This window comes from Manihot esculenta, chromosome 14, assembly GCF_001659605.2.
Source record: "Manihot esculenta cultivar AM560-2 chromosome 14, M.esculenta_v8, whole genome shotgun sequence".
NCBI lineage: Eukaryota > Viridiplantae > Streptophyta > Magnoliopsida > Malpighiales > Euphorbiaceae > Manihot > Manihot esculenta.
In genome coordinates, this window is record NC_035174.2 from 16,016,869 (window position 1) to 16,028,674 (window position 11,806).

Genomic DNA, 11,806 nt, shown 5'->3' on the forward strand with positions numbered 1-11,806 from the left:
TGGAAACTAATTAATTAATTCCTTTTTCAGTTTATAGCTTAAGAAAAATTGAGTGAGTTTCGATAATCATTACAAAGTAATTAAAAAAACTAAACTTATTTAAACATAACTGCACTTGAATTTCACAGAACCATATGAATAATCATCAAAAAATTTTACAGGTGAATTATGGCTACTCTTTCTACAATACTTTTTAAATTAAAAATAACTAAAGCCTTAGAAGTAAAAGGATAAATAAAACCATAAAGTCATAGAAATAAAGAATAAAAATTAAAAAAATATATAAAAAGTAAAGAACTAACCTTAATAGGAATTTTAAAAAGTGATATCCACTTTCACATTTCACCTTAATAATTATGGTTGCTTTAATCTTTCAATGTTTGATATTTGAATCTTTGTCTCACGTTTCGGCTTGCTATGATTTCTTTCGTTTCAATCTCTTTATTCTTAGCTACTGTATTTCTTCCCCACCATTAAAAGAATAAATCCTTAAAATTATTGACAAAATATGATAAAATAATAAAATCTGAGTCGCGTTGGACACTGTCCTTAAGGATTTATTTTGCAATCCAGGATTATAACAACAATAATTCATCTCTAATTTGTAACCCATTTGAAATTTTTTGGATTAAAACAATAAAATTTATATCTAATTTGTAACCCAGCAGAAAATATAGAGAAGATAAGGAATAAAGTATAAAAATGAGAATGTTTTTCTTTGTAAAGATGCAAATTATTTATAGTGGAAAAAATAGTCCTTGCAAGCTGTTATGAAAATCTTGAGATAATATAATCAAATATGCATAAAATTATAAAGATCAAATTTAATATTAGATTTAAATATCAAACCTGCAACAGTAAAAAAATCTTATAAGATGAGATAATTATATTTAAGATTTAAAAATGTTTGAAAGATAAAAAATGAATATTTATTAGTAACTTAAAATCTTTTGAAATATAAATTCATTTTTACTACAGTATACTCGATCATTGAGCATGACTGTTTGACCCTTGGAAAGCAAAATCGCCATAGGGGCTCTAGCTATCACGCGATTTGATTCTGATTTGAAGATGCAAATTGTATATATGAGGCTTTGGTAGGAATGGTCATGCTAGTGTGATACAAAACCCCAAGGATATTATATCTTGAAACTCCAAACACGCAAGTGATAAAGAATAAGAAGAAGATGTAGATTCCTAATCTATTGAACCCCCAAATGACCAATGCAAACGAAAACGTAAATAATTGATTAATTAAGAAGTCAAGAACAACAATTCACTAGTATATAAATATATTAATGAAATTCAATTCTTAATACAATAGACATTCAAGCCAAAGCTAAACCTTGAAGAAGGGATTCAAAACTAACAAAATGTTTCTTCATTTAAAAAAATAAATAAATAACTGCCCACACATTTTTGGAGAGAGTAGTTATATCCCCTATAGTTCACCTAACCTAAACAATCAGATTAGTTCTTAAACTTGGGCCTCACATCCCTTATAGTTCGAGAGTCTTTAGAAAAAGTGCACTTTCATCATAACCCAATATGATCTTGTAGAGTGCAGGATTTTCTACATCATTTGATGCAACATGTGTATCAATTCTACTTGGTTTTTTTAAGGTAAGCTCATTTATATAATTAGTAAATTCAAGAATATAAATGTACCTCCTCTGATGTCTGCTTTCTATGTCATTATGTCTTTAAACACTTAAGTCATAGGCATTCAAAGAATATTTTAATTTTTTACCAACAGCCAATATAATACACTACTTCTGTTTTGAACTTCGTATTGTGAACCGGTTATATGTTCCAAGAAATAGCATCTATTGATAGTAAACAATAGCTTTTTGACATATTGAAACATATATATCTATGACTTGTTAAATGTTTACTCACTTGGTGTGATTTCTTTTTCCTCTTCTAGATTTTAATTTCAGACCCAGCTGAAGCGTTACAAAGTTTGTCTATAAAATGCAAATTATCATAGAACTTTCTTTTCATTTTCAAGTCAATAGCCTAGCTTCTAATGTAGACTTGACATTGCAGGGTGGGATAGCAAACAGAGTAGTTGGAGAGACTCGTATTCCTTTTTTTTTAAAATCAACTTATGCGTGGCTACTATTCAACTCTTTCATGGTTGTCAATGCCATATTTTTCTAATTGAATGTACAATTAAGTAAACGGATAAAACTAGGACATACAATTTGATATATTTTTCACTTATGCAAAATGCCTGTTGACATTTCTTTTGTCTCTATAAGAGTTCCTTCTTGACACTTTCACCAAGTGTTTCACAAATATAATTGATTAATGTATCTAAGCAGTTTGATACAAGTTCCAGGAAAGGTCATTCTTTCACTCATATTGCTTTATAGAAATTTGACTTCATGTTAGAATTTATTGTTAAATATATAGAATATTGTAGGTGTGTATGTGTGTGTTTTCATATATAAAGTGCCATGAAAATATATGCATGTAGCTTAAAAGTGAGAACAAGGCTCTTAAAGCCAGAATCAAAGTTGCCAGAAGGCTTAATGCACAAGGAAGCCGGAGAAAATGCAAGTGTGACGAGAAAGATTTCAAACGTCCTAAGCTTCTTCGTCTCGTGAGTCAGATCATTCCCTCTGGTTAGGATGTTGAAATGAAACTAAATACTTGTGGGTCAAATCATTTCCTCTAATTATCTTACTTTTTTAGTGTTAAATTATTACATAGAGACTTATTGATACTGCTAAATTGATACATGAAGAATTATTAAGACAAATCATATTCAAAACAGTCAATATTGACTAATTAGCAACTTATTAGCGACCAATCATTGACAAATGCGAACAAAATAAATTTTTTTATTTTATTGTCAATTTGCGACGAAATAACGATCAAATGAAAGCATTTGTCTTCAACCAATTTATCAACATATTAGCAACCAAACAACAATCATTTTGCGATCATGTTTCAAAGACCAATTTACGACGAATTTAGCAACAAGAAATTTTAATGTTAAATATGTTGTGACACCTGATTAACAATCAATTGGTGGTCGCCATTTGGTCCCTAATTTAGCGACTAATGTACATTTGGTCGCTAAAAATTTAGCGGCTGAGCAAACACCGACCACTATACATTGATCGCAAAATGGTAGCTATTTACAAATAGCGACCAAATTCGCAAATTTAGCGACCAAAATTTTGGTCGCTAAATCTCTATTTTTTTTGTAGCTAACTTGTTATCTCCTACCCATCTCACTTGCTTTTTCTCACTTGTGCACTTACTAACCTTCGGGACTTTTTCTTTATTTTTTTCTCCATTAGCCTCTTTTCTCTCTTCATTCTTCTTTTGCTCGCTACCTGAACACACACATGATCATCATAAATTTCTTTAGGGGATAAAGGAACAAGTGTGATTTTAGTACTATTGTACTCAAATGTATACCTATTCTATACTCATTGTATATAATACGCTTATCAAATTGCCAAAGGCCTACCCAACAATATGTAACAAGCTTGCATAGGTACAACATCATAAAAAACAACATTATTATACTTCCCAATAGTTTACTCTTTCAACTTGAAATAATTGATTAAATATGAGTTGGATTTTTCTTGCAAATTCAACCCAATTTGATTAGATGAAACTCCATTGGCTTTCTATGTATCTTGTACTTTCATTTCCTCTAATATTCTGCTAATATAAGTTTGAGTGATTCTTTGAACTTTTTGATTCTCAATTAATTGGTTCTTGAAGTAATGCTAACTCTGCCTTTACTCCTCTTCTCTAGCCATCCATGCTTGTGCTCACATCTCTCATAGAGGTGTAAGAGAGAGTGTCAGACGTTAAGACATTGGGTCGCATCCCTATGAGAAACAATCCCCTCCATCTTGTATGCTCCTGGATTTTAGTGGGTACCAATTTCCATAGTGAGTTTTAGGCCTTCTGTCTCTCTATAGGCCATGCACTACTATATTTTAGAGTTTATATAATAGTATTGTAGTAGTGGTTATAAAATTATTACCTTAATGCCATTAAAACAATAGTTGGATAGTAAATTAAAATTGATGCAAAGAAAATTTAATTTTTCACTGTATATAATAATATCTTTTAATAAATTTATTTATATTATGTTTAATAAAATTATAATTTTAATTATATTTTTTATTTATTTCAAAAAAACTAAATAAATTGTTGCCTTATATTATACTAATAGAGTTAAATACAATAAACTTCAAATCATTATTATTAACTTAAAAATATAATTTAAATATAAAATAATAATTTTCCACCACTACTTTTGAAATTTTTATTACAATGATAGTTCTGAATTAATATATCAAATTTAACTCTATTGCAACTAATTTTTGTATATATTAATGCAATCTCTCTGTTCTAAAAAACAGAATCTATTTTATTTTATTTGTCTGAATAAAATTATAAAATCAATTAATGTATAAAAATATGGTTAATGTGAAGTGGGTCCCATTTTAAAATTAGGAAAAGTGGATAATATGAAAACCACACCTACTTACGCAATGGTCACGTTACCTACCAAGTTTCACATGTGCACCCGTTATTTGTTATGAGGCTGAGGCTGCGGCTGCGGCTGGAGTTTTCTAATACGTTTAATTCACCTAAACACAATTCTTCATTTGGGATCCACAAATCGAATTCATTAATAATAATAATTATCATCGGACTATAATCAAATTTAAATTTAATTGAATATATATTTTCGCTTATTTATGACATAATCAACATAAATAGAATAAATAACAGATAAATATTCTATTCATATATATAATTCACTGCAGTTTGAATTTATTTTTATTAAATGATGAACAACGATATTATCATATGGACGCACAAAACATAAAAACAATTTTATAAAGTAAAACAATCCCAAAACAAGAAATCAAATTTTATTTAAAGAAAACACTGAGATTGGAGAAAGTTAATAACCTGTAAATAATTGATTTAACTTTCAATTTTTAAAATCTAAGGTCCTGAGTCAATTTGAACCTGAATAATAAGATTTTAGCCTAACATATCACTGGTAATTACTATTCTCTGGGGCAGAGGGAAGGTACGGCAAGGGGGCACGTGCCGTATCGGTGACCGGAAAATGTTTTGAAGGGGGATGAACGTGCCGCAGCGGCGCAGCCGGTGCCCTACCAAAGAGAAGCTCTTGAGTCCGCCATTGACTATCCTCATTCTTTTCAGACTGCAGATGTGATCACATTTTCTCGTAAATAATGAAAAACGACACCAAATCCCACAAAACTCTCAATAATATTGCTGACATCAACATCAATCTTAATATTTCTCTTAACTCCGGAGCACACCAAGCACCGTTGAGAGCTTGCAGGTGGAAGAAACTGTGTTTATTGAAATTAATCTATTAAATATTAAATTATAATTATAATTTATTTAATATTTAAATTTATAAAAATCATAACAATCGAATAAAAATTAATAATATTAATAATATAATTGATTTATATTCAATTATTATTATTTATGTATTCAGATGTTTAATAAATTATAATTTTAATGAGTGTCGAATAGACTAATTCAAGTAATTACAGAAATGTAAACATGTGTTTATTGTGATTGATTAGATATGTGAATTTTTTTCTTATTAATTTTCATATTTAAAATGAAAAATTCATTTCTATATCATCCAATAATAAATTCCTGTTAAAATGTAAAAGTTATGTATAATTATGCTAAAAGTTAATTTGAATTATTTATTGCAAACGATTTATTTTAATCAGAGGATAAGATTTCAAATTTAAATTCTAATCACATCAATTTATTATTCTTTGGAATCAATAATTAAATATTATTTTAATTTTTTGAATTACTTAATATAAATTAATATTTTTAAATTTATAATTTCAAAAATAATTTAATATCATATAATTAAAGCTTATTAATTAAATTAATCTCATTTCATTTTATCAACAAATATAAAATTAATATTATAAATAATTGTAAGATGTATGTATTACATGTGGAATCTATAAATATTTTAATTATCATAGTATAGTTTAATTGATCTATTTATATTAAGGTTCGAACTTATATCTAAATAAGAAATTATCATTTAATTTGGTAAAATGGATAAATTTGGTTTTCATAAAAATTATATTATTATTGATTAATTAATTTATTTGTTAATTTTAATTTATACCATATGTGATGTAAATCCGTTAATAGTTGGTTCTTTAACTTTTTTAAAAAAAATTATATTTTAAAATTTTTTAAAAATTTATTAATAAATCGCTCTGCATTAAAAATATTTTAAATTTTTCTTTAATATTTAACTATTAAAATTAATAAAAAGACTAATTAATAAATTTTTAAAATTTTATAGAAATTTTAATATATATCTCAAAATCAAATGATTAATAAGTTTTTAAAAATATCTTAGCTCATGTATTTTTAATATTACAATATTTAGTCCCTTAATTTTTCCTCTATTATCCATTTAGGTTATTCCATCTGTTTCATCATTACTAGATATTGCAATATTTACAGTTTATTCTCCACAAGTTTGTAAATTATTTATAATTTTATTAATAATTTAAAAAAAATAATTTATCTTTTCACGGACATAACAGAGAGATATATAAAGAAGAAAAGAGATAAAAGAAAATGAAAAAATGAATATGAATGTGAGGTATGAAATGGTAACTAAGTATAAAGAAATTATAAATAATTATAATATTTAAAAATTAAATAATAATTTAATTTTAAAAAAATAACGGGTAAAATAAATAAAATAATCTAAGAATACTATCGAGGAACTAAATAATTCAATTTCGTGAAAATTATCTACGATTTTAATAATGATTTAGCTACGTTTCTATTTATTTTTATTTTTTTAAAATAAATATATGTTATAGAGAAAATTTTACTATACAAAATTTATATAAATTCGAGTAGGATTTATATAAAATCTTATGTATTTATATTGTGAGTCCGCCAGAAGTACATAAGATTTTTTATATATATGGGAAGAACCTTAAAGGCCTTACAAGCAAAAGATGGTGAGTAGATGGGAACGTGTGGCAAAATAGTTCACCAACTCTTCTTCCATTATTTCTCATCCATTCATCTCACCAACAAATTCTCTCCCCTATACTTCTATAAAGAGAAACTCGTATAAAACAATCAACTACAAGAGAATCAGTAGGCAATAGCAACAACAAAAGAGAAAGCTCAAAAAAAAAAAAAAAAAAAAAAAACAAAGGCCAAAACAGCTAGAAAGATTAACAATGGATGATGAAGTGCTGCCTGCAGTTTGTGTTCTTGATGCTTCAACCTATGTGGGTTTCTGGATTCTCAAGGGACTCTTGAGCAGAGGCTACACAGTTCATGCAGCAACCCAGAAAAATGGCAAGCTTAATTATTATTATTTTTTTCTCCATTTTTGGTTGGGTTGGATGATTAATCTGATTATTAATCAGCTTTTATGATCTGGGTTTCTTGCAGAAGAGACAGAAATAGGCAAGAAAATAAGAGATATGGAGAAAGAAGAAGAGAAATTGATAGTATTTGATGTAGATATTTTGGATTACCATAGCATTCTTATTGCTTTAAAGGGTTGCTCAGCTTTGTTTTGCTGTTTGGACAGCCCAGATGGATATGATGTGAGCTGATTCTTGATTGTTTAACATGATTTTTGATAATTTTTTGTATCTGTGATTTGATTTCTGATGAAGCTTTGTGTGATTTTTGAAGGATGAAATTGTTGATTTGGAAGTTAGAGGAGCAATCAATGCAGTGGAAGCTTGTGCTCAGACTGATAGCTTGGAGAAAATTGTGTTTACTTCTTCTTTAACTGCTGCAATTTGGAAGGAAGATGTTTGCTCACAGGAAGATGTTGATGAAAAGTGTTGGAGTAATCAAGAATTTTGCAGGAAATTAAAGGTTTGATTTCTTCAACTAATTTATTTTGACTATACATTTAATTTCATCTTTGTATTTATCGAATATGTTTAATTTTGCTTTTATTTAGTTTTTTTTTTTATCTAAATTAATTTAAATTTATTTTCATTAAAAAATAAATTAAAGATGTTAATCACTTGTAGTGGTGTTTTGTGAATATGACCTTTGAGAGAGTCAAAGGACAATTCCAAGTGGTAATATCTTTTGTTTTCTGAAAAAAGAAAAAGATAGACCAATGAAAAGAAAATTAGGAAATTACGTGATTAAATGGAACTCTTTTTTTTAATAATTATATTAATCTTGGAGTTCCTCTCAAGCTTTTTCACATGTTTTTCAACTTCTTATCTTCTAGGCATCCACCTGCCTCTCACTTAAGGTGCATCAATATATTAATTTTAAGATAATTTATAATATTATTTTTTAAATTTAATTTTTATTATTTTAATAAAAATAATTTTATTTTTATGATTTTATTTTTATGATTTTATTTTACTAATAAAATAATATTTTATTAAATTTCAATTTAAATTAAATTTTACTTTTTTATAATAATTTACCATTATAAAACAGATCTAAAAGGGTGAATATAAATTATTATCTTATATATTTTAATTGTAACTATACATTAATAATAATGCTTTGAAAATTATTATATCTGTCTTTTTATTATTAAATTTAAAATAATAATTTAATAATTTTTTTATAATACATTAAAAGTGCAGTAAAAATTATAATTTTATTAAATATAAAATAACATTTTTTATTAAAATATATTATTATATAAAATAAAAAAATAAATTTTTTAAATAATTTTAAATTATTGTTAATGTATTAAAATAATAACTTTATAATCGCTGCAAAAATATCATTGTTTAAATTTTAAAATATAGTAGTAATTTATTTTTATTAATTTTAATAATTTATAATAATTAAGTTTTTATATTTTAATATTTGTAATAATTTAAAATTTTAATTCAAATTAAATTCAGTAATTTTTTTTATTAATAGTAAATTTAATAGAATGAGGATTAAATGATTTATTATTAAAAAAAAAAGTAAAGTGTAGATTTTGCTAAATTTCATATATAAATTACCTTATATTTTATTCAAAATAAATATATTTTTTAAAACCAAATGAACTCATAATTTTATATTTAAAACTAAATAGATAGTAATATAATTAAAATATTAATGTTTTAATAAATTTCTTAGATGCAATTCTTTATACTTTATTTTTATTTTAATTAAAAATAATATATAAATTTTGAGATTATGTTTAAATGCATTTAGCTTTAAATTTAGTGGGTGTATTTAGGGCCAATTTAGATTTATTTTCAATTTTAAATTAACAGTAAAATCATTTTTTTTTTTGAAATGGAAAATTATTTAATTTATAATCTGAAAATTATGTCCCATCAATACTTTTCAAAACTCATAAATGTCAAATATTTCGTGCTTGAAATTAATCTTTACATAAAATACAAAAATTTATTCAAATTAAAAGATTAATCTTCAAAATCTCATAAATATATTTTTATAAATTTTTGTTAAAATATATTATTAACCAATATAAGATATATCAATACAGCAACTTTTTTTTTTTTTTCTGAAACCACTTCCACTAAAATATTTTATATTTTTAAAATTTTTAAAATTAACAGAAAAATATTTAATAGACTTATTAAAATTGCAAAGGCATTTAAATATATTTTTTAAAATAAAAGAAAATAATAATTTTGATATTATTAAACAGTTGTGGTATGCACTTGCGAAGACACAATCAGAGCAGGCAGCTTGGGCTTTAGCAATGGATCGAATGCTTGACATGGTTTCTATTAATGCTGGGCTAGTTTTGGGCCCTTCTGTTGCTCAACAAAACCCTAGATCAACTATCTCTTACCTCAAAGGTAAATCTCCGATTCACATTTCACAACTCTCCATCTTATTAATTTTTTAAATTAAAAAATTTTGAATTGAAATAAAAATTTGATACTTTTTAGTTTGAGAATTACGAAATGATTTTTGTATGGGAAAAACCAAATGAAAACAGGAGCAGCTCAGATGTATGAAAATGGAGTGATGGCAATCGTAGATGTGGAGTTCCTTGTTGATGTTCATATTAGGGCTTTTGAGGACAGATCCACATGTGGCCGATACTTCTGCTTCAACCAAATTGTTAATACTGAGCAAGAGGCTCTCAAACTTGCCAACAGCTTGACCCCTTTAATCTCTTTACCAACAAGGTAATACATAATTACTTTTACATCCTTCAAATATGACAAAATTAACATATATTCCTCTTTATTTTTAAAACTTAACATATAATAAAATTTAATTATTAAATCAGATCAAAATAAATTTTTTTTAAATATAAATAATCTAATTTTTATATTTTAACTATTTGCAGGTACGAATACCAAGGAAACGAAGTGCAGGCGGAGAGACTAAGGAACAAGAAATTGAACAAGTTGGTTGAGGGTACTGCCTATTAATAATCATTTCATGCAATTTTTGTATGTGTTGTGTGGCTAATATGTTATTTGCAGATGTAATCTCCTACTTCATGCAAATATATTTTACCATTAATAAAGATTGGTTTTATCTTTATTTATTTAGACCCCAGTATTTTAGCAGTATCTGTAAAATTATTATATCATGACTATAAAATTATTATAAAAAAATAATATTTTATTATTATATATAACATGATGCATCCATGGAATGTCAATGTTTGGGGTTAATTGGAAAAATGGTGCAATTCAACGATGTATGTTCATGCCATAATTGGCCTGGAAACTTAATCCTAAAAATTCAAAGACTAAGAGGCTAATAATATTAAACTTCCTACACAGATTTCCCGAATATAAATGGATATCTAGAATCCTAATACCCCAAACATTCATAGTCTCAACCTTTAGGGGGCTTACTCTATCTTTTGCGAGGCTTCGAATATCCAACACCAAAATTAATTACATAATGTTTTGCTTTTTGCGGGTTTGGGACTCATGGCTTCAAACTTGGCTTTGTACTTTCGGTAGGTTATTCCATGAAAATTAAACTATTCATATTAGTAATATTTAAATCTATTTTAAATTTAATTAAAAATTAATTTAAATTATTTAAATACATTTTAAATTCAATTATTATTAGAATAAAATTCAAATCTATTTCGTTTCATATATTACAAATATTTTTTATTAATAATTTTTATTTAAAAATTTTAATATTTATTAAAAAAATTAATTTTAATAGTTAAATAAAAATATATAAAAAATTTTATAAATATTATTGTAAATTATATATTTTTATATTAAATTAATTATTTATATAACGAATTTGATTAATGAATATCTTATAAATAAAATTCAAATTTATGTATTACTAAGTAATACAATCTAATCTGTTTTAACCTCGATTATAATTATTTCATTTTAAAAATTGAATATCAGTATAACTTGAAAACTTGAAAACTCTCAAATTTACTCAAATGCACTTACTACCAGACTAAACATATAAATATAAACTTAATTATAATTGTTAAACTCAATTATAATTATTTAAATCCGTCTTATAAATAAAATACTTGAAAATACTTGAAAATACCGAATCTACTGACGTATCTATTCATAGATTTCAAAAAATAAATTGAGATCCTAATCTCTTTGCTTGAAATAAAAAAATTTCTCAAGAATTCAATTCCTTCAATTTTTATTATTAATTCTCTTATTTAAAATAGAAAATTCATTTTCTTTAAATTTATAAAATTTCAATTTTAAAAAAATAAAATAAATGTATACATAATTTTGTAAGAAAAATTTTAAGAACACAATCAGTTAGTGTTGTTATTTTCTAGATC

General features: G+C 25.2%; 1 protein-coding gene across 1 annotated transcript; it reads left to right on the plus strand.

Moving 5' to 3' along the window:
- The first annotated feature begins 7,026 nt into the window (after positions 1–7,026).
- Positions 7,027–10,561, plus strand: LOC110630909 (cinnamoyl-CoA reductase-like SNL6). Its single transcript, XM_021778550.2, has 6 exons — positions 7,027–7,398; positions 7,495–7,652; positions 7,744–7,932; positions 9,704–9,857; positions 10,001–10,193; positions 10,358–10,561. Exons 1-6 carry the CDS (start codon positions 7,278–7,280, stop codon positions 10,440–10,442), a joined length of 900 nt encoding a protein of 299 aa, XP_021634242.1. The 5' UTR covers positions 7,027–7,277; the 3' UTR covers positions 10,443–10,561.
- Positions 10,562–11,806: the final 1,245 nt, after the last annotated feature.